General features: G+C 32.2%; 1 protein-coding gene and 1 non-coding gene across 2 annotated transcripts; both read left to right on the top strand.

Moving 5' to 3' along the window:
* Positions 1-1,970: 1,970 nt before the first annotated feature.
* On the top strand, positions 1,971-2,077 carry LOC141670272 (small nucleolar RNA R71). The gene has a single exon (XR_012554510.1). It is a non-coding gene; the product is annotated as a small nucleolar RNA R71 (small nucleolar RNA).
* A 19,465-nt stretch (positions 2,078-21,542) lies between these two features.
* LOC141663897 (ethylene-responsive transcription factor ERF024) lies at positions 21,543-22,271 on the top strand. The gene has a single exon (XM_074469747.1). It carries the CDS (start codon positions 21,698-21,700, stop codon positions 22,265-22,267), a length of 570 nt encoding a protein of 189 aa, XP_074325848.1. The 5' UTR covers positions 21,543-21,697; the 3' UTR covers positions 22,268-22,271.
* The last annotated feature ends 2,020 nt before the right edge of the window (positions 22,272-24,291 follow it).

Below are 24,291 nucleotides of genomic sequence, written 5' to 3'. Positions count from 1 at the left end.
CGCCTGTACTGCTCATCACCAACACCAGTCCTATCAACTACCTGTGGCGCAAGAGAAGAACCCTCTGTAGGCACTGGAAGATCCGTCCAGCCACTCTCTACATCATCAAAAATATATCCCAACCCTTTATCATGGGGTGCACCTAAGAATAAATAACTCAAGTGATATGGCTTTCGGTTGAGCTCAAGTATGGGAGCTTCTTGAATAAATGGTTCAAAACACTCCTGAGAAATTTTCAGCTCTGCTAACCCAAGAGAATCGAATGGCATATACAACTTCCTCTTCCACGGAGGTGCATTCAAAACCCGCAGTTGCTCTACTTTAAAGCACTCCTCTTTAGCTGTGGGTAACTTTATTTCCTTGAACACATTAAAAGTGACATTTTGATCGTAAACCTTCATCGAAAGCTCTCCTTTTTGCACATCGATCATAGTTCGGCCTGTAGCCAAGAATGGTCTTCCCAAGATGATGGGAATCTTCTTATCTTCCTCGAAATCAAGAATTACAAAGTAAGCAGGGAAGAAGAGTTTATCCACCTTGACCAAGACATCCTCTACTATACCTCATGGATAAGCGATGGAACGGTCAGCTAGTTGCAATGACATGCATGTTGGTTTTGGATCAGGAAGACCAAGCTTCTTGAAGATAGATAAGGGCATCAGATTGATGCTAGCTCCTAAATCACATAAACACTTGTCGAACGACAAGTTTCCGATGGTGCAAGGAATAGTGAAGCTTCCAGGATCTTTAAGCTTCGGAGGCAACTTCTGTTGCAGCACAGCACTACATTCCTCCGTGAGAGCAACGGTCTCTAAGTCATCGAGCTTCACTTTCCGAGAGAGAATACCTTTCATAAACCTCACATAGCTAGGCATCTGTTCAAGAGCTTCAGTGAAAGGTATGTTGATATGAAGTTTCTTGAACACCTCCAAAAACTTCTCAAACTGCTTATCCAGCTTTTTCTTCTGCATCCTCTTAGGAAAAGGAGGTGGAGGATAGATCTGATCTCCCCTGTATTACCCTCAGGAGGAGTGTGTTCCACAATAGTCTTCCTTGGTTCCACCTTTACTTCCTTCTGTACATCTTCTTCAGCCAAAACTTCAGATTCTGGAACTTGAGACTTTTCAGGCTCTTCGTCTTGCTGAATTTGGAGGCTTGCAACCTTTCCAGACCTTAATGTGATGGCGTTCACCTGTTCTTCAACTTCCCTCTTGCCTGGACTGGCTTTTGTATCACTAGGAAGCGTTTCTAGTGGTCGATTCAATAAGGCATTAGCAATTTGCCCTATTTGGTTCTCTAGAATCTTGATAAATATAGCCTGGCTTTGGCATATAAGAGCCTGGTTTTTGCACATAGGCCTCAACTCCTTCAATTCAGATTTTTCATTCGAAGATAGACTTGCATCATGATTTTGTTGTTGAATTTGGAGTTGTTGTTTTGGTGCAAATTGTTGCTGAAAACCAGGAGAGTTGAATAGCTTATTTCCAAACTGCTGGAACGGCTGTTGCATCGCATTCTGATTGTTGCTCCAACTGAAGTTAGGATGATTCCAGTTGTCAAGATGATAAGTGTGTGGAACTGGTTGCTGCAATCTCTGAAAGTTGCTCACAAACTGAGCTGATTCACTAGATATAGCGCATTGCTCTGTCAAATACGGACCTGCACACAGCTCACAAACACTAATTATCTGTTTAACACCATAGTTAGCCAGAGAATCGATCTTCATAGACAACGCCTTTAGTTGAGCAATGATAGCCGTAGCTGTATCCACTTCAAGAACTCCTGCTACCTTGCCCTGTGGACATCTCTGGGTTGGATACTAATATTCATTAGCAGCCATCAGTTCAATTAGATCATAAGCTTCCTCATAGCTCTTTGCCCATAATGCTCTGTCTGCTGCTGTATCGAGCATGGGTCTGGACTGTGCTCCCAACCCATTGTAAAAATAATTGATGATCATTCAATCAGGCATTCCATGATGAGGACACTTCATAAGCATCTCCTTGTAGTGCTCCCAAGCTTCATTTAGAGATTCTCCTGATTGCTGCGCAAATTGAGTAAGAGCATTCCTGATTGCAGTTGTCTTCGCCATAGGGAAGAATTTAGTTAGAAACTTATGAGCAAGATCTTCCCAAGTAGTAATTGAACCAGCTGGTAGAGAGTGTAACCAGCTCTTAGCCTTGTCCCTCAGAGAGAATGGGAACAGTCTCAGCTTCACAGCATCTTCAGAAACACCGTTGAACATGAAGGTATCGCAGATCTCAATAAAGTCCCTAATGTGCATATTGGGATCTTCAGTTGGAGAACCCCCAAACTGGATTGAATTCTGTACCCATTGAATTATGCCAGGCTTGATCTCAAAGGTATTAGCTGTGATAGCTGGCCGGACAATGCGAGATTGAATGTCATTGATCTTGGGTTGAGAAAAATCCATCAAGGCTTTCGTTCGTGCTGCTGGATCTCCCATTGTAATGAGTACCTGAAACACAAACAAATAAATCGTGAAAGTAAAAGAATTTTAATTATTCAATTAACTTAAATATTAATTAATTAATTAATTTAATTAGTTATTAATTAATTTTAATTGATTATTTAATTAGATTTAATTATTTAAAATTGATTTAAAAAAAATTCCGAAAAATAGTTTCGAGCTTCAAAATATTATTTAAAATTATTTTCAAGGCTCGATAATTATTATAAAATTATTTTAAAGTCAGATTCGGGTGTTGGAACCCTATTATTTAATTATAAATTGATTCGGAGTCCCGTTTTAATTCTGAAAAATGTTCAAAAATTCATATTAAATACCTGGAAAATCATTTTGACCCCGAATCTTCATTAAAAATTATTTTGATCGAATATCTTGCGTGCTATGTGCTACGTGCTAACTGATTGATGTGTTATATGCCTATGTGGTTATGGTTTGACTGTTTTAGTCATAACTTTTAATCCGTAAATCGGATTTGGGTAAAATGAAGGGTAGATAAAAGCTTATGACGTCTATGTGACGATTAGAATAATATGAGTATGAATAATTGATAGATTCTTGTGATTCCTAGCAGAGTTAGCGAGGCATAGAATAGGAAATCAGTGATCCATAAATAGAATCAAAGCATAGAAAGAGAAGGAAAGTGATTGATAAATAGAAGCAAGGCATAGAAAGAGAAGGAAATTGATTGATAAATAAAAGCAAGGCATAGAAAGAGAAGAAAAGTGGTTGATGAATAAAACTGTTAGATGAGTACAAGTAAAGTGGAAATCGTCAGTGATAAGGCAAGTACTTCCAAACCTTTTTTAAGATATATTGCAAATATATTCGAACTGTTTCATAATATATCGCTATTATTTAAAATAACTCTTGTTTTATATTGCAAGCACTTTAAACTATTTAACCCTGAACCCTGATTCTTATTGATCTTGAGCCATAAGCTTTATTCTTCATAAACCATTGATTGTTGAATTCCCAGATACGAGCCATACACATACTGATTCTGATATTGAGCTTCTTAACATACCAATCCTTATCCCTTGTTTAACATAAGACCAATTCTTGGAACCCTTGAACCCTTGGTCTTCTACTTTCTGAATCTTTCCTTGATTGAAAGCCAATCTTTTTGAATTCCCTGTTATGCCTTCATGGTGTTATAAATCACCCTATGCTTCAAGATAAATGTTGTTTATGATTCAGCTTATTGATTTATGTTGGTTATCATATTGAATTGTTTTAGAATTGGATGGTTTTATAAATGTGGGCCAGATTCGTGGTCAGACCAGATTCGTGGTCATAATAGGCCAATGCGTGCCTTGGATCCAGTATATAGAGCAAAGCTAGGAGCCTTGCTCGGGGTTAGAGCGTGACTGATCAGCAGCCTAACCTTGGTTTTTTTAAAAATGAAAAGTGAATATCCAATTCTAATCATTGCTTATTCAGAAACTTGATTCTTCTAAATCATTTCAATTGGTGATTGTTTAACCTCAATTGCTGCTATTATTACTTGCTGAGCTAGTAAGCTCACTCTTGCAAAAATATTATGTTTTCAACAGTTGGAAAGGAAATTGTTGGTAACGAGGATCCCTTGTCCAGTGTGCGAGCTAGGATTTCCGTTTAAGTTGGATCGAGCTAGCAGGAGCTTTATATTATAGATGAGTTGTGTAAGATTGTAAGTACGATATCCTTAGCCATTGGAAGTTGAATTAGTTGAGATTTAGTATGATGTAATAAAAGTTAAGATTATGGTTTATTTTCATACTTTAACCTGTTGCGATCCGTAAGTGTGTACAGAAGGGTCAATGCATATAATACTTTATATACAGGTTTAAATATTATGGTGTGTGTTGTGAGCCCCAAACTTCTGACCTGGGTTTGGAGGGCGCCACAGGTTGGTATTAGAGCTACATGTTATAAGTCACTGAAACAAGCCTAGATTATCGGGAATGGATAGAGGGTTAGTATTAGGATTAGGAAATAGAAAGATAGAACGTCGAGAGGTTGAGTGCGATCAAATAGTAGGTTTTAGTAGGATTCATGATGAAATTCGACATCTTTATCTAGCGACGTGATTTTTAGATGGCGGTGATGGAAGATTCTTTTATCCCTGGATCGTCTGATCATTCGGAGCCTTCATTCAGAAGACTATCATCTGATTCACGCCTTGCTCGTCCACCGGTATTTGCCATGTCACCTCCTTTTGCGATGGTTGCACCTTTTCACATTATTGTCTCATTCCCTTATGCGAGGCTATCTATTCGAGAATCCCCCCACATGCTGATTCTGGTTCTACCGGATACTCAACTGTGGGTGTATCCTTTATGTCTACTCTATATTCTGTTCTATAACTTCAGTTTAAAACCCGTCTTACGAAGTAACAACACTTATGAGGATGGATTCGAAAGTGGCAATATATGGCGAGTACGCGAGGTATTAAAAATTGTGAGAAAGAACCTAGAGAGAAGATTCGTGTGTGCCGGAAAATGGCTGCTACCAGGTTATATGGGGCTACTAATGAGTATGCTACCCACGATTATCTTGTGAAGTGAGCTAGATGGATCTTTAAAGAAATTTGAGAAGATTAGAAATCGAGAATTTTCTGGGAATTAGATGATGATGTAATAACCAAACACGATACGTATAGAAGTAATGTGATATAAACCGACCTTGTGTTATAAAATAGATCTGATGATTACGGGATAAATTTGTTATACTTAGTAATCGTAGGAAGTAATGATGGAAGTATTACCAGTATGAAAGATTTGAGGAGAAGCTATGAATAAGATAATATGCAACGGTAACTGGAATTATTTTTTACCAATGAAGGTAAAATGGACCCAACTAGGGATAGAGAATATACAGAAACGAATGAGCTTTTATCAGATTGTGTTTCTAATTTGATACCTTGTAATGATTGAAAAGAACGACAGCCAACTCATATAGTAATGACGACCAGGTGTATGATTTTCAAAATTTTTAACCAATTTTTAAAAGAAATTTTCCTAACTTTAAAAACTTGGTTGTCTAATTACTACTTGATTTTCTTGTTTGTTGTAAGATTCAGATTATCCATATGAATAATTGTTCTAGGAATTGGTATGATTCATTTAGAAGGCCAAGTGGACCCGCTATTACTGAAAAACTATTCATCCAATTTCTGAGACGATTAGAGCACGAGGAATATGTCGATTCATGAGAAGCTGAGTACGAGCAAAGAAGATTAAGGAAATTTCTATACCTTCTAAAGGGAGAACGTTATTAGCAAAAGAGGTGATAAGTTAAACGATTAGCAGTATAAGCAAAATTTGAAGTTATGAGTATAAACCTCGTACGATTGCAAATAAAATCGTATACGAATGTTGAGGCGTGATGCTAAAGATACAAAATCTAATAAATAGCAAATTATTTTAACAATCGATTCAAGAAAGTATTTCTGAGAACTTTCTCAAGTTGATATATGACTCAAAATGGGATCTATTGATCGGAGAGGCGTTGGAGCTGTAAACAGATGTAATGTGGATGATGACCAAGGATATCAACCTTTCTTATCATTCTTATAAATCTCGAGTAAAGTATGAACTTCTTTCAGCTTTATAAGGTGATTGTTGGATCCCTTTCAAATCATTCCTTCTTCAAAATATTGTTTTCTAATTGGAACAAGCAGTGTTATGGTGTGACGATTTATCGAAATGACAAAGAGTCTGGTGGGACGCCACCTAATCATGTGATGTGTGCCATATGGTATGAAAGACTGGCCATCTTGAGTACTAATATGGTTGTCTCATTCTTATTCAAATCATTATTCATTCATTCTTCTTAAATCCTGATTTGTTGATTCATGAATTTCTCCGACTGTTTCCTTGTACTCTTATCTCTTACCAAAAAGTTTCCAATCAGAATTAGATACACAAATTTCTTCTTGTATAAGATCTGTTCTTTGAATATCTTAAAAGGAAGTAAAATGGACCCGTACATCAAAGGGAGTTATGTGGGCAATTGCAAGCCAAAGAATGGTGAAAATTTACGTGCAGAAAGAAATCATTATGCTGATAACTGGATTGTTGCAAGGACATTAAATCAAAGGCGGAAATCTGTATACATGATACGTTGCTAGTAGAAAATTGTGGCGTAAATTGGAGTCATTAGCAAATCGTTTGAGGTAAATTAACTAGAGGAAATAAGAAAGTAAAGCTGCATGTATCAGGTGAGGCAAATGATCGATTCGACAACGAAGACGAATGAAGAAATTTTTAATAATAACCAGATAATCGATTAAAATGTTGTGAAAATGAAGCATATCTCAATCATGTGGGAGATATTTGTCATAAAGATTCAAGATCGAAGAAATGCTAGTTACGAATAAACTTTAAGTGTGTTCATCAAGGGATGATTGGGTTTTCCCACTCAAGTAAGTGAGTTGTGGTAAAACTTATGCTTGTAGCAGGGACGACAAAGAAGGTTCAATATGAAAAGACATAAGGGAAGATGAAGGTATGGCGGTTTGACTGTAACAATTTTTAAGATGTGAAGCTTTAAAATCAAATGAATTCATTCGCAAGATTTTAAGAGTGTTGATTGAGACCAGGTGTTGGTCATCAGAGGTTGAACAAGTTAATTAATAAGAACAAGTGTATATTGCCAAGGATAGATGAATTGTTAAGTAGCGAGCCTGAATTGAAACAGGAACTAGAAGAATTTTAGAATAATTTGTAATTGTACTCCGTAGTGATATTCTTTTATAATAAGAAAATATGAGAAAAATGTATGGTATAATATGAGTTGCTCGCTATAACCTTAAGTTGAATTAGAGACATGGGTTGTACTGATTAATATGACATGAGGTGGTGAATTGGTGATTTTGGAAAGTGAAAGTGAACTGGTATATTTGAGGGTTGATTGTTGGTTATTTGGTTGATTTTGGGTATCGGCTTGAGTCCGACTGGTAGTCAATAATATAAAGGAGATGCTACCCAAATTTTTCGGAAAGTACCCTACTCTTAAAAAGGGAAAGTATACTTCTCTATGTTATAGATATTCATGTTGATACTCCAATTAATTGTGATCTCGATTCTCGAAAGAGGTTGTTACATCCAATTCGACTATATATAATTGGTCTTTGATTTCATTTAGCTAGTCATCACTTGGTCCAATTGATCAATTAAGTAAGTTAATTGGCCAATTATACCAATTAATGGTCAGTTACATGGAGATCGATTCCAATTAGATTAAGTCAAATTTTGATGTGACTTTCAAATCCGAAATCAAAACAATGAGGAATTGGGGAGAAGTAGGGACGCTTGTAGAATTCAGAAAATTTCTGCAAATGTGTGAGTTTTTACGTGGATAAATACGCCTTCATAATGGACAAGAGAAATAAAAAGTTAATCGTATGGACAAGTGAGAAGAATATTTTCAAGAGCTAAAGATTTAAGATGAAGCAACGAGAACAAAGGAAGAAGGGGGATGGAATAAAGTAGAAATTAATAACTATACCAGTATGGATTTCATTAGACAGTCAGGGAGATGTTATCATCTGCAAAAAATTTTTTATCAAAGGACATCTTGTTTCTGATAATCATATAATAATGATTTGTCAAGTATTTCTGTTTTGGGATAAAGTATGAGATACAGTTTTAATTCAGTTTCCGATTGATGTTGATACTTAGGTTGTTGATAAATATCAAAAGTGCTATTAATATAGATGATTGATGTTTACTTCAGAATGGGAGGTTGTGAGCATCAAAGTTCGTATTAATATCTAATTTGATATGACAACAAAATGAGTATAATTGTCAAGAGTTCGGTTTTGAATAAGCTATGAGAATGAAGAACAGAAATGGAAAACGAAGTGGAATCAAAAGGGTGATAAAGAAACTTTATAAGATGTCAGGAAAAGCAAACGTAATAACAGATGCATTAAGAAGAAAGGAAGGACCGAACGTGTCGACAGTGTTAGAAGAATTATAGAAGGAATTTCAAAAGTTAAAATTGGAAGCCCGAGTTTGCAAACCTAACAATGCAAAGATGTGTAGTATGACTTTCGGCCGGAATTGCTAGAAAAGGTAAAGAAATGTCAAGGAGAAATAATAGATCAAGATATTATCGTTAGAAAAAAAAAGTATATATATATACATATATATATACTCAAAAGGATGATCAAGGCATTCCCAAGTTTTATTTCAGAATATGGGATTCCACCAGTGACAGAATTGAAGAATGGAATTTGACAAGAAGCTCACAACCTATGATATTCAATCCATCCATGGAGTACCAATATGTATAGAGATTTAGAGGAAAATTATTGGTGGTCAGATATGAAAAAAAATGGTGGAATATATTAGCAAATGTTACACGTATCAAGGAGTTAAGGCGGGACATCAAAGACTAGATGGATATATTTCGCCAAGATACGTCATGGTGATGTCACCTGAGAACCAAAAGTGAGGAAAGCGTTAATTGCATTATTATTGATAGGTTATTTAAACCTGGTCATTCTCATTTGGGAATAAATGGTTTATCCCATAAGTGGGTTGGTTGTTGCTTAAAGAAATGGTGGTACGTCATCAGATCCAGAAACTAATTGTAGATAATCAATATTGTGTGATTCAAAATTTGACAGAAGTATTCAGAATATGATAAATTATGTCGAACTAGTATGGCATGTACTACTTCTAGATGAACGGATATTAAGTAAAGCGGAACTAAAAAGATAGGAATTTGGTTGAACAATGATAACTCAAGTGATTCAAGCTACTCCGAAGGTATGATATGAGACATAGATGTCAAAGAAGACTCTCTGATAGTATGGCATAAAGAAAGAATAAACGTTATATGTGATTAGACGTCAAGGAACGCATTGCAGTCAGTCTCGTATGAGAACTCCTTAGAACCAAAATAAATGATAATATAGGTTGAAAGTATGCCGGTAATGCCTCCAGGTTAGTGAACTTTCTTTAAAATGGTGAGAGATCTTCGCTCGATAAACATACTCGATTGTGCTTCAAGGAAAATACAATATGGTGATAAGTCTGTGCGTCAGTCATATTCAGTCGAGATTTTCTCTTTAATTCTTAACTCTGGATTAATCTCGAGAACGTTAGAAATCGAATACGCCATAGTTCCAATATATCATTCGCAGATGGACGAAAAGATTAAAAGAACGACTAAAGTGCCTCGAATGCGATTCGAAGTGATTATGAACTAAGTTAATTGAATAAAGAAACATGTGGGAATGAGGTTCAATAACCAGTAGCTATTGCAAACGTTCATGAGCACAAATTACTAGAATTATAAAGAAAAGCTAATTAGTAAGCATTATGCTGGTACCTTTTGAGACAGTAAAATAGTCAGGATAAGTGTAAGTAAGTTGGCTTTATCGCCACACGTTTAGCAGATTTATACGGTATTTATACGTGTATACTCAGGAAAAGTAATTTAGCTCCATTATATATAAAATGGAGACTTGAGTTGAATTATAAGAGCATCAGATAGATTATGATGCCAATAAGAGGCTGTTAAGTAGTGAGTGATGCTGCGAGTAAAAGTTTATGAAAAGTTGTAGGGTTGAAAGATCAACTTGAGAAAATGGAAGTGAGATACTTGAATATATCATTATCTGATCCTTAGTATGATTCTGAGGACAGAATCCTTTTAAGGGGGGAAGGATGTAACATCCGGGATATCGCGTGTAATTATTTTTATTAATAAGTAATTTTTATATGATTATTATGTGATTTTCGGTGAATTATCTGATGATTGGTGTGAATATGTGAATGCTTATATGTGATACAGTATAAGTTTGTTAATTTTATTATGACCAGAATAAAATATAGATAGTTACGGTATTTTTCTGATAATTTTTGGGTTGTTAAATGATTTTATATTCATTTATGAATTTATTAATTATTTTCTGAATAATTACAATTATTTTATGTCGGGAATCGTCCGACTTCAACTATTTTTACGTTTTTACAACCCGAAACTCTTTCAAAAATTCCTTTCTAACCTAATCTGATAATTCCGGACATTTTCCGTATTTTGACTTTTTCAATCCGGATTACGGTTTGACCCGTGCGCGGCCCGGTGCAAAATTTTCGATACGATAACCATTTCGGTGAATCATCAAAACCCACATTCTCGAAGGACGGGATAATATTACGTTATTTTCGTATAAAGTATTTTATAAGAAGCCCGGTTTGGATAATTATCCAGTACGGGTATCAAACCGGATCATTTTTTTACAGTTACTTAGCGACTAAGTAACTAATCTAACGATCCAAAATGATCCAACACGAACCAATATTCCATAAATATATAAAACCCTTTTATTATTTCATTTTATTCGTTTATTCATTTACAACCAGTAAAAATATAGTAATTACAGAGAAAAACCCTAAAAATGATACGTTTTTTAGAATCAAACGTATGAACGAAGGCGTTATCGAACTCCGATTCGGGCGTGCAGCATATCAAAACGAAGCTCTCCAAATCTTCTTTCTGAATCAACCATTTTTTTGCCCAGAAATCAAGGTATTTTTCTGATTTAATTATTTAAATTCGAATTAATTATGGATTAAAATATGAATTTTTGTTCTTGATATTTTTGATATGATTTGATGTCATAATCATGTAGATAATTTTCTCCTGATCAATATGGTATATTATATGTCAAAAATAGAGTTCAGTAACATGTTTAAAATTGAGTTTGATTCTCGAATTTATGAAATTAGGGTTTAAATCGTTTGAATGTTCTTGATTGAGAATTGGGGTTTTGATTTCTGTTAATTCTGGAGTGATTTCAGTTACGGGGATAGATTGCATATGAATAGAGCTTTAATTTAAGATGTTAAACGCTCGATTTGGTTTTGAAATGAGAAATCTGGGGTTTGGCCGGAAAGCTTCGAGTTCGTCGGTTTCCATGGCTATTTTGGCCGGAAACGACGACCTCTGGCTCGTTTGGGCTCGTTGTTACTATGAATGAGTTTCTGAGTTTGTGTGGAACAAGTCAGCATCAAAAACTCTGCTAAACGCTGTCGAATCGTTCCTAATCGAAGCTGGCCGGAGTTTTCCAACGGCCGGATTTCTTCGCCGGAATCTGGGTTCTTCGTAACCCAGACCCGTTTCCCTGACCCGAAAACCCGGTTACCGACCCATTTAATTATCCACCTGACCCGGTTTTAATCCTATAAAACCCTAATTCCAATCCTGAAGTTTGTTTCTGAATTCTTTTATTTTAAAAATTATTTTAAAATTCTGTTTTATTTATAAAAATTCATTTTTAATTTCTAAAAATCTATATTTAATTCTGAAAAATTATTTTTAATTCTAAAATAAATCTTAATTATTTAATTAATTAATTTTAGTTGATAATTAATTATTTAATTAGTCAATTAACTTAAATATTAATTGATTAATTAATTTAATTAGTTATTAATTAATTTTAATTGATTATTTAATTTAATTATTTAAAATTGATTTAAAAAAAATTCCGAAAAATAGTTTCGAGCTTAAAAATATTATTTAAAATTATTTTCAAGGCTCGATAATTATTATAAAATTATTTTAAAGTCAGATTTGGGTGTTCGAACCCTATTATTTAATTATAAATTGATTCGGAGTCCCGTTTTAATTCCGAAAAATGTTCAAAAATTCGTATTAAATACCTGGAAAATCATTTTGATCCTGAATCTTCGTTGAAAAATTATTTTGATCGAATATCTTGCGTGCTATGTGCTACGTGCTAACTGATTGATGTGTTGTATGCCTATGTGGTTATGGTTTGACTGTTTTAGTCGTAACTTTTAATCCGTAAATCGGATTTGGGTAAAATGAAGGGTAGATAAAAGCTTATGACGTCTATGTGACGATTAGAATAATATGAATATGAATAACTGATAGATGCTTGTGATGCCTAACAGAGTCAACGAGGCATAGAAAAGGAAATCAGTGATCCATAAATAGAATCAAAGCGTAGAAAGAGAAGGAAAGTGATTGGTAAATAGAAGCAAGGCATAGAAAGAGAAGGAAAATGATTGATAAATAGAAGCAAGGCATAGAAATAGAAGAAAAGTGGTTGATGAATAAAACTGTTAGATGAGTACAAGTAAAGTGGAAATCGTCGGTGATAAGGCAAGTACTTCCGAACCTTTTTAAGATATATTGCAAATATTTTCGAGTTGTTTCATAATATGTCGCTATTATTCAAAATAACTCATGTTTTATACTGCAGGCACTTTAAACTATTTAACCCTGAACCCTGATTCTTATTAATTTTGAGCCATAAGCCTTATTCTTCATAAACCATTGATTGTTGAATTCCCTGATACGAGCCATACACATATTGATTCTGATATTGAGCTTCTTAACAGAAGACCAATTCTTGGAACCCTTGAACCCTTGGTCTTTTACTTTCTGAATCTTTCCTTGATTGAAAGCCAATCTTTTTGAATTCCCTGTTATGCCTTCATGGTGTTATGAATCACCCTATGCTTCAAGATAAATGTTGTTTATGATTCAACTTATTGATTTATATTGGTTATCATATTGAATTGTTTTAGAATTGGATGGTTTTATAAATGTGGACCAGATTCGTGGTCAGACTAGATACGTGGTCATAATAGGCCAATGCGTGCCTTGGATCCAGTATATAGAGCAAAGCTGGGAGCCTTGCTCGGGGTTAGTGCGTGACTGATCAGCAGCCTAACCTTGATTTTTTTAAAAATGAAAAGTGAATATCCAATTCTAATCATTACTTATTCAGAAACTTGATTCTTCTGAATCATTTCAATTGGTGATTGTTTAAGCTCAATTGCTGCTATTATTACTTGCTGAGCTAGTAAGCTCACTCTTGCAAAATTTTTATGTTTTCAACAGTTGGAAAGGAAATTGTTGGTAACGAGGATCCCCTGTCCAGTGTGTGAGCTAGGATTTCCATTTAAGTTGGATCGAGCTAGCAGGAGCTTTATATTATAGATGAGTTGTGTAAGATTGTAAGTACGATATCCTTAGTCATTGTAAGTTGAATTAGTTGGGATTTAGTATGATGTAATAAAAGTTAAGATTATGGCTTGTTTTCATACTTTAACCCGTTGCGAATGGTGAGTGTGTACAGAAGGATCAATGCATATAATACTTTATATACAGGTTTAAATATTGTGGTGTTCGTTGTGAGCCCCAAACGTCTGACCCGGGTTTGGAGGGCACCACAGAAAGCCTAGGAAAACGGACATTGCACAGTCATTAGAAACAAGAAAAAAACAAACTATAAATTTTGGCTAGATACTTGTTTTGATAGAGATTGGGTCTATTCAATATTGGTTGAAAAAGAGGAAATGTACTTACTCAATTGATTCTTTAGAGACCTACTTTCACGACACACCTTGGGATTTTTTGTAAATGTTCAGAGTCGATATAAGTGGATTTGAAGAGTCTTAAAGGCATGTATTTTCCTAAAAATTCTTGTGTTAACACCGATGAATGTTATTTTTGATAGAGTTTGGACACTTGCTAGAGTATTTTACAGATTTTATGGGTATATCTTCTGTAAATCCTAAGGAGACAACACTCCTCTTGTAGAGATCGTCTATGAGTTTAACGGGTTGGTAAACCTAAAATTTCCCGTCACACCTACGAAAAGGAGCATAAGACTTTTCCTAGTTAGCATTATTCTTTTTGATTTTTCTCGAGGACGAGCAAAAGATAGGTATGGGGGCATTTGATAGGTCCATATTATTGCATATTATTAATACCTATTTTATGTCCGTTTTCGTAATTTTATTAATAAATAAATTGTTTTATTTTGTAGAAAAATTAATAAAATCAGGATTTGTGTTGGAAAAGGTGCAAATAAGGAAGCAGGTGGACTATTCTAGAAGTCAAAGGAATTGAAAGATAAATAGAATACTTATTGGAGAAGAAGAAGGAAATACTTTTAGAATCCTACTTGTATTCCAAGACCCAAACCCTCATATTTTCCCTATATATATATGGATCTCTCCTCTTGTATTTTACACACCCCAAGACACCCAAAAATACCCCAACACACCTCAAGACACCCAATTAGTTATTTGTTTTGTTCATCTTTTTATCATGTGTAGCTAAATTTGTTCCCTAGGATGAAGATGAAGTTAATTTAATTGATTTGATATCTTCTCGTTCCTATTATTTGATTTTCACAATTTTTCTTGATGCTTAATTGTTCAATTGACAAAGTGATTTTAATATATTTTTGTTATCGAATTTATTTTTCATAGCCCATACTTGCTCCATGAAGTTTTGATGGGTTATTTTTAGATAACAAGTTTCATAGTATATGCTTGTCTCGTTAATTGATATACGTTATTTTTGTGAAGATAAGAGAATTGATTTTAGTGCGAGTTGATATTAATTGTGATTGATTAACAGATTCAGATTCCTAGGTTTTTTATATTATTTGTTATTTGCTAATTACTTTAAACAAATCTCATCAAATCTATTTGTCTATTTCGCCTGATTTAAATTGTTAGGGTTTTGAAAATTCGTAGTCTCTGTGGATCGACCTGTAATTGCTACAACTAAACGATGTGTGCTTGCAGTTCTTATATTTTTACACGTCAACACACATGTAATTTTTTTTGTTTATAGACTTCATTAAACATATGATCATGTTGGTTTACATTGATGTTTAGTTACGGACTTACAGATCACAAATTGAAAGAATTGCAGCGACTGAAGCAGATACTCTTAGTAATGTTTTGTATTAAATGAAATTAAAAGTAGTCTAGCATGTTCTGAACTATGTATTGTTTAATATTGAATGAGGGATGTGAAAAGTTACTAAGGTCAAGGATGAATATTCAAATAAAAATCAAAAATAAAATTATAATCATACAAACTACTATATTATGCAGTATCTCAAACAACCACAAATCCTTTTACAACAACCCCATAGATCACCCTTGACAGTCGACAATAAAAAAATACCACGAACATTTCTACAACAACCCCCACTGATCGTCATTTACAGTGGACAATAAGAAATACCACTTTCGGCCTCTATTATTTTAGCTTAATGATAAATTTTCAAGAACACGTTCAACCCACATATCACTACACCCCAAAAATAACTCATATACACAAACAAATACGTACTCAATCCACCGGGCAATGACAGACATATACTTTCAATAATTGCAGTTAAAACATATACTCGCAACAATATTGCAACCACGCCACAAATACCCATGCTCATATACATAAAATATAAATACATCATATATCCATCAGACAACAACATAAATATAGCGTTAACAATTAGATTTAGAAAATAAAATTTAATTCATGCAATATAGAGTATGCCCCGGGTTATAGAGCTAGTTAAGGATAAAAATTTAAAATGTCTTTTATTTTGGAATTTACAAAGTATTAGATTTCGCTAAGTATACTTAGAGATGATTACATTACTTTGTCTTAGGACCGAATTGCACTAATACTGAATTTTCCAAATGTTTTTGATTTATATAAGAATATTTTTTTGTAAGTTACATCCTAATCTTATATGAAGAATTTTTTTATGACAATTGACGACAAATTTACTGGTCTATAACATATTATCTTTCATTTCAGTGAAATCAAATGAAAAACTTCTAATTCATAGAAAAATGTTAGAAACTGGTTTTAAAAGTAAAAATAAATAAATAAATAACTCATTTTTTTATCGTAGGGTAGCCGCAGACCAAGAGGATAGTTATCCCCTTTTTAACCAACTGAGTCAACCCTTGCATGCACAAAATAACTCATTTTTGGGTTCAACTAGACATACTGTTTAATTACGCTCAATTGAGTTCAAAATAATTGAAAATGTGTATTTGTTATTTTCAAATTTTACAAATAAGACACAATGAGAGAATGCATATTTTTTTAGTAGTGTTAGAAATACCAAATTGGATATAAAAATTTGATCTCAAATGATGTGATATTGTTGATCTGATGTTATTACAGGTGAGACTTGTATGAATGTAAATGGTCCACTATTATTAATTTATTTGCGGTCAATTAGTATATGGCAAGTGATATTGACGGTCCATTGAGTACAAATTTGATACATGTAACATTATTCATTTTTATTTTGTATTTAAATGAAATACGCATCATAGCACATTAAACAATAAAAAAGTGAATACGCATATTTATTTTATTAAATTTTGGAAAAATGAATATGCATATTAGTGATGTGTATTTTGTGGTTATTTTGGGCAAAATTTCCCGTATTTAAATATTTTAAGCATTTTAAACCTAAAAATGTGTATTTTGGTAAAATACCATTTCAAATATATCCTAAAATTTAAGTGATATCTCGAATCATTTATAATCATAATTAAATAATAAGGACTCTCATGTACCAATTAAAATATTATATTATCATCGTTGTATACTTTAAAATATGTTTACATTTAAATTTTATATTCTCATTTTGAAGAATTTAGTTTAAAATTTACTAATTTAGAGTTTTAATATTTTTTATTTCTCGCTTTAGTTAAAAGTTACTAAATTAAACTAGAACACTTGTTTAAGTGCAACACTTTTAAATCTAATTTAAAAATATAATATAACATGCATAATAAATATTATGTGAAAAATATCTTCGAAAATAGAGTGTAAATATATGATATAATTTTTTATATAGAATATATTACTTTAAATTATAAATTATAGTACTTTAGAAATTAAATAAATCATAATGTTAAATATTGTGTTAAAAATATATTCAAAAATAGAGTACATAACATATCTTATAAATTCAATGCATAACACAATATAATAATATGTATTGTTAAAATTTGTTATGTACAATAAAAAAGAATTATTTTGTGCTTTTATAAAAGATAAAAATAAGATCCGCAAATATAATAAGATACATGAAATTATTTATTTATGTAAAAATAATGCTTTTTTGCCAAATAAAAGAAATAAGATTCTTTAAAAAAAAGAATTATATTAAATTTAATGTATAAAAAGAATTTTGTACTTTTATAAAAATAATAAAATAATACAAAAAGTAATTTTTCACAGAATAAAATATCGTTTTTAGGAAAATAATTTCAAAACCAAACTTTGCTTTCTTTAATAATAAACCTCTTTTTTCTAAATAATCAAACATTTTATATTAATTAGTTATTATATCAAGTAACATTTTACATTAATTAATTATTGTCAAAGACTAAATGATTTTAAAGGGAGGAAGAATAAATTAGGTGATGTTATCTGAATAAGGTATTGTTTAAGTTTTATAGATATCTAATGTGACTTCCATTTCATCCCATACAAGGTAACTTCAAAAGTGGCCAAAATTTTTAACTTAAATTTTGGCCTAAATTTGCATCGAGACAACTCTCTATTTCAACAGTTCGGTTTAAATTTTGGTCCAAATTCATATATTAATATTTTATTTTTACAAATATTTAAATATTATTATCTTAATATTTCATACTAACTAGCATAATAGACCGTGCTAGGCACGTGCTGTTTTCTAGCAATATATCGAAATTCGGCTTATAAAGTTTTTCAAATTTTAATTTTCTGTGATTAATAAATAAAGTATAGTCCTTAATTATTTAATTAAAATGTATAAAAAATAGTACTGTAAATAGTTTATATTTAATAAATATTTAGACTCTAAAGTGATGATTTATTGTGCTACAATTCTTCTTCTTCTTCTTTAGGGCTTAATAAATATTTTGATTATACATACGTGATCTTTAAGTCAAATATATTATTTTTATTATAATTTGTGTAGTTCATTTATATGTGTGTAAGGTGATGAAAACTTGTTGCACTAAAGATGCCCATTCACAAATTTCTCGTGTTGAAGTGTCAGTATAATATTATTAAATTATTTATTAGTTAACAATATATGCATATCTACTATTTATACATGAAATATGTATTATAAAATATGTCATTGCGGTAGGGTTAGTGTCACACTACATTTTGTTTTGTTTTGTAGTATAGAGATTAATATAGCATTATTTTAATCATTGTCATATTTTTTAGGAATGATTTCAACTTTTTTTCATATACAAATTCATTAATCATGGTTTCATGTGCAAAACTTTACTAAATTCGATAAAATATTCATAAATATTAGTACTTAAATTTCTAATGCTTTAATGTTATTACGAAAGAAATAAACCGATAATTTGTGTGATCAATATAATTCTAATTCATTTTAACATAAAATAACTCGAATTAAATCATATATTTTAGTGTGTATATAAGTTTCAGTCATATATTATAATTTCAAATATGATTTTTTTTATAATAACATGAATTGTTTCAAACTAAATTAAATAATTACAAGAAGTTCAGCATTTTATTCAAAAACTTTTAAATTCATATATGATTTTATTTATATAAAATAATATACAACTTACATTTTTTTTAGGAAGGGTGTTATCTAAAATTATTAAAGTCAGTTCATTTTTGAAATTACTTAATTGCTAGATTCTTTTTATTGTAAAAAAAAATTAACATCTTTCTTTTGATTCTATATGGAATATAAATTAGAATATCAAATTTGTTTTTTAAGAATTCGCCTGTATTAAAAAATTACATACACATAGTTTAAATTTTAATATTATTATGTATTTTATTTTAACAAAGTGGAATATGGGAAAAAAATGGTTGAGTACAACTTCGTAACTTTACCCGGCCGAGCGATAATGTGGACAAAATATTAAGCCCTTTTTTACATATATTGTTTATTGACTTGATCATAAAGGTCTCGAACACATTAATCTACGTGGATGAAGATTGTTATAAACACCTTATTTCATTGATATAAAGTTCTCATCGATCCAATAAACAAACTTCCTAAATCTGCTAATTGAAAAATACACTTCAACTTGATCATTTTTTTATGTTTTTTTTTAAAATCGAGTAGATCGATTTTGATGCTAAATTCGAAATAAACCTAAATATATTGGCCTAAATAAAAAATCGAATAAATTTATGAATAATGTGTACATCTAACATCGCTCCATTTATCTCATAATTGTAGATTTATTTAATTTTATGGGGTCAATTTGGTCAAATAACTAAAACTTAACATTCTATTTTTTTCTTAAAAATTATATTACATATACTTTCCAACAATATTATTTTTATTGAATTAACACGCATTATAAACTTTATTTATTTATTTTTTGTATTAGTGTGAACATGTTTATTTGATATTGTTTATTAATTCTTATATTTAATATCGTAGATTTTAAATAGACGGTTACTTAAAAACATATTACATTATTTTATGAATACATTTTATGTCTTAATTAATTTATTTTTTTCCTATAATTACTTAAATTATACGTTAAATATTGATCAAAATTATCATCTTAATTTGCAACTTTAATTATTTAGAAATATATTGATAACTAAATCAATATATATGAAAGAAAAAACATAACAAAAAATTTTATTTCATGAATTATGAATTACAATATAAAATGAAATTTTACTTATTAGCAACACACACATAATAAGTGTTTGATTAAAAATATAAAAGACATATTAGCTAGCATAATGATATCGTAGTGTGAGAACAATGGGTAGAGTGTTGTTCGATTCCTGCTAACAACGGTTTTTTTAATTATAGAAGATATAGGGGCAAATCCGTCATTTTACTGGGAATAAAAAGTCTCTCTATTTTTATTAGAGATGCACAAAAAGCCCATCGGACAGGGTTTATCTGAGCTTTAAAAAGTCCGTTTTTTTAAAACGAATCGGTCCGGACTTTTATAAAAATCGGGCCGAGTTTCTTAAGAAATATAATGCTCGTTTTAGGCCCGCGGTCCGGGCTGGATCAGCCGAACCGGGCTTTATCCGGGTTTTTTTATTTATATATTAAAAATTATTTTAATATTTTATAACTCGAATTATGAGTAGTTTAAATAAAAGAGAAAATAATATCTTGTTATATCAAATAAAGTAGTTTAGACACCAAAATAAATAATTATTTTTTAATATAATATATAAATAATCATATATACCTTAATTGTTTATAATATTATAATATAATATTTTAAAATTTATAGTATTGTATATTTTCAAATTTTATATAAAAAAATCGATTTTTTAATCTGGCTTTTCAAAATGCCCGGACTTTTATCCGGGCTTTGTTAAATCCATGTTTTATCCGTATTTTTCGGATTTCGTGTCAGTCAGATTTTCGAGAAAAAAGGAGGCGCATTTAAGGCTCGCGGGCCGGGCAAAACCAGGTCAAGCTTGTTTCCGGATCGGGCTTTTCGGGGTTTTTTCTGGATCAAATCGGATCAGATTTCGGGTTTCAAATATTTTGAACATTCCTAATTTTTATATCCATGTTCTGCTATTATATATTGAAAAGGTTGGCATATCTATTAATTTTATTGGACCCAAAATGAATAAGATATCATATTACTATAAAATTTAATAAATTTATTAAATTAAAAAAATATTAAATTTAAACAAATAGATAAAAAAATAATATTACATTCAATTAACTAAAAAAATAACAAATATTAAAAATTATTATAAAACTAGTCAATAAATACATAAAAACACTAAATCAACAAACTAACAAATATATAAAACATAAAAGGTTAATATTTTATTAATAAAAAGATTCAGACTCATCATAAATTTACACCTACACTACTCACCGCCCTAAATTTGTTGAATAAATTTGGACCGAAATTAATCTAAATTTAGGCCCATATGTCATTTTTAAAAATTGGTTTAAAAAAAATATATAGTTCTCCAATAAAAAGTGTGTCTTCATTAAATTTTTCTATCTACACATTAATATTAAAATTTAAGAGCCTAGATTTAAATTTAAAATGCAGTCATAAATTTCATAATATAAGACTGCTAATTAAGTTGAGGTAAATATCTTACGTATGCATGTCATTTTCGAATTTACAGGCGACTATTATTAAAAAAATATGGGATCCAAACTAATATCATTGCTGTTAGTTTACATATCCTCCCGTAGCTTCTGCTGCTTCCAACTAAAAACTGGTTTACACCTCAAACCCTAAAACACCCAGTTCATTACACGACTGGACTGCACTCTCCACTCACAAATCAATTCTCGGAAAACCTAGTAATCTCATCCCCTTAAATGGAATTCACGATGCCAAGCTTCAACCAACTTCTCCGTTCCTTCCTTCTCGAATCTGATCAAAATTTTTATAAATGGAACATTATTCTAGCAACAACTCGCCTCCTGCCTCAGGGAGACACCCTGTTTATCGCGGTGTGAGGCGTAGGAAGAGTGGGAGTGGAAAATGGGTATCCGAAATTCGTGAGCCACGCTCACCTAATCGAATATGGCTAGGCACATTTTCGTCTCCTGAAATGGCTGCGGTTGCATATGATGTGGCAGCGCTTGCTTTAAAAGGTAAGGATGCCGAGTTGAACTTTCCTAACTCGGCGTCTTCCTTACCTGTGCCTGCATCAGCTGCCCCACGTGACATTCAAGCCGCTGCAGCAATTGCGGCTTCAGCTGTTGGGGCGGCTGTGGACACATTTGAAGTTGGTGGTGGAGTTGACAGGACTAATGCAAGTACTGCAATTATGGCTAATCCAGATAACATTAATTCAGGAGTAGACGACAACAACTTTGTGGATGAGGATATGATATTCGATATGCCTAATATTCTTGTCAATATGGCCCATGGAATGCTTCTTAGCCCTCCAAGAATGAATGTTGATTCTGATTTCGAAACAGATTATTCAGGAGATAATCTCTGGAACTATCCTTAATCCTACACGCCAATGGTAATTGAATCTACGTCCGTGCTGCTTTTCTATTTGCTTTATATGAATGTTTAAACCTAGTAACAGTAAGCATTTTCCTTTTTACGTAGCAGGGGTTTGTTACGGAACTTGATTGTCCCCTCTTTCGAGTAGGGATAAATCAGATTTACCGTATGTTTTACCCTTGTTATGCTCTACTTCCTACGGGGATCCGTAGGCTTTACTTCGAGTGGGATATACCAGATATATACGTTTGGTTGATCTGTACATTACTTATTTCCTAGAAAGGCTGCGGATGCTATTACTGTAATAAATTGAAATGTCAAGACGAATAAGATTTTGTACTAAAAACTCTCGCACATCAAAATATTATCTTTAAGCTTAAAATAAGGCTACAATTCCAGGTATATGACATGTAATATGCTACTTCTATGTATGTATTCTTCTATCTTATCTCGTTTATGTTTTCATGTTCATATTTTCGGTTGTCTTTTGGAGCTATGCGACATATTGTAAAGCTACTCTGACCAAACTACTTTCACATAGTTTTATGGTAATTCTATTCAGCCGACAATTACCTTTTATATTTGCCATTAGCTTGTAATAATATTAAATGAGAAGATAAATTTACAAGGAATCCGGTAAATGCAACAGTAAACGGAACAGCAGTCTCGGTAGCAACAAACACATTGGATTTTACACACGCATATCTGCAAAGCGTTTAGTTCTTGTTAACATGCATGGAGCTGCAACTGTGGATCACGTCAATACTATTAGCAGTTTGCAAATCGTTTGGCACAAGCCCACCCCAATTTGCATAGGTAGGAAATAGTTGAGTTATTTCTACCGATGACATTTGCTTGATAATAAACCGTTTTTTTTCTTGTAGTGAAAACGTGGGACGAACTAGAAGGAGCAATCTAGGCTGAACTCTCGGTTAACCTTCAAAAACTAGCAAAAAAATTGTTTTTAGCCCCGGTATAATGTTTTAGGCATGTGTCAAAGTGAAGATTTGTTTAGGTTTTTACAAGATAGGGTTCAAGTACTTTACAAAAAATCATGTAAAAGTAAAAAAAAAAAAAAAACAACCATAATAGAAAGTAAATAATACTATTTAAATGCAGAAGAAGTGGAGTTTCCATAAGGGTAGATTTACCACTGTTGATATGTCCATCTCATATGAAAAGTGGGTGGAGACAATTTTAAGTGCCATTTTAAGAGATGGGACGCTGACATTTTACCCTTCTTGATTAATCTGCTACTCTTAATCTACTTCTTGCATTGATGTTGCTATTATATCAGCTACTACTTTAGTCTATAATAATATACTAATTACCAATGAATATAGAGGGACTTGTATTATTTTAATTTATTTTAAAAAATTAGTTCAAACATGTTAAATGTGCTCGGCTGAATTTAAAACCTGTGACTGTGAATCTGATAAGGCCGGGAGGGAGAGTCCAGGCCCAGTACAAGAAAGAGACTATACTCTGTGACACTGTCCATTCCAATCAACATAAAATAGATTCAAAATAAAGTGAGTCCAGTACAGATCTTCAATAGTACTGGTAAAAGGCCCCTCCTGAGTCCTGATCCACGGTTACTTGTTCCCTTGCATGTATTTTGTTACTGCAATTGCATTTTCACAGGACCCAGAGTCTTTACAGACTCGATTCGTCATCTCCTTAGTCCTTACTCTTGTCTGTGACCAATTAGTTGGGGTTATATAGTTGGGTTGTAGACTTGTAGCATAGGCTACTCTACTTCGCTAGAAGGTAGGTTTGATTTGCTGGGTATATATATTACTGTAGTAGAGGTAAGTTATGCGCACATCTTATCTTCCCTCAGGTCACCCATTGGAATACCGAATACATGTGTTATGTTTGTTTTGGTTTAAAAATTGATGTATACGGTGCTTAGTAGAGCTAATCTTTATGTGGTTTCATTGTTGACAATAAGAAACAAGGAAGCTAGACTTATATATTTTGGAAAAAGAGATTCTTGTTATATATTTTTAACAAATGAGAGAT

The sequence above is a fragment of the Apium graveolens genome, chromosome 6 (genome assembly GCF_009905375.1).
Source record: "Apium graveolens cultivar Ventura chromosome 6, ASM990537v1, whole genome shotgun sequence".
In the NCBI taxonomy this organism is placed as follows: domain Eukaryota; kingdom Viridiplantae; phylum Streptophyta; class Magnoliopsida; order Apiales; family Apiaceae; genus Apium; species Apium graveolens.
This window is presented reverse-complemented; position numbering and strand designations above follow the sequence as displayed.

Excerpts from the sequence above, each read along its gene's own strand:
- LOC141663897 (XM_074469747.1), top strand. The coding sequence starts at position 21,698 with ATGGAACATTATTCTAGCAACAACTCGCCTCCTGCCTCAGGGAGACAC.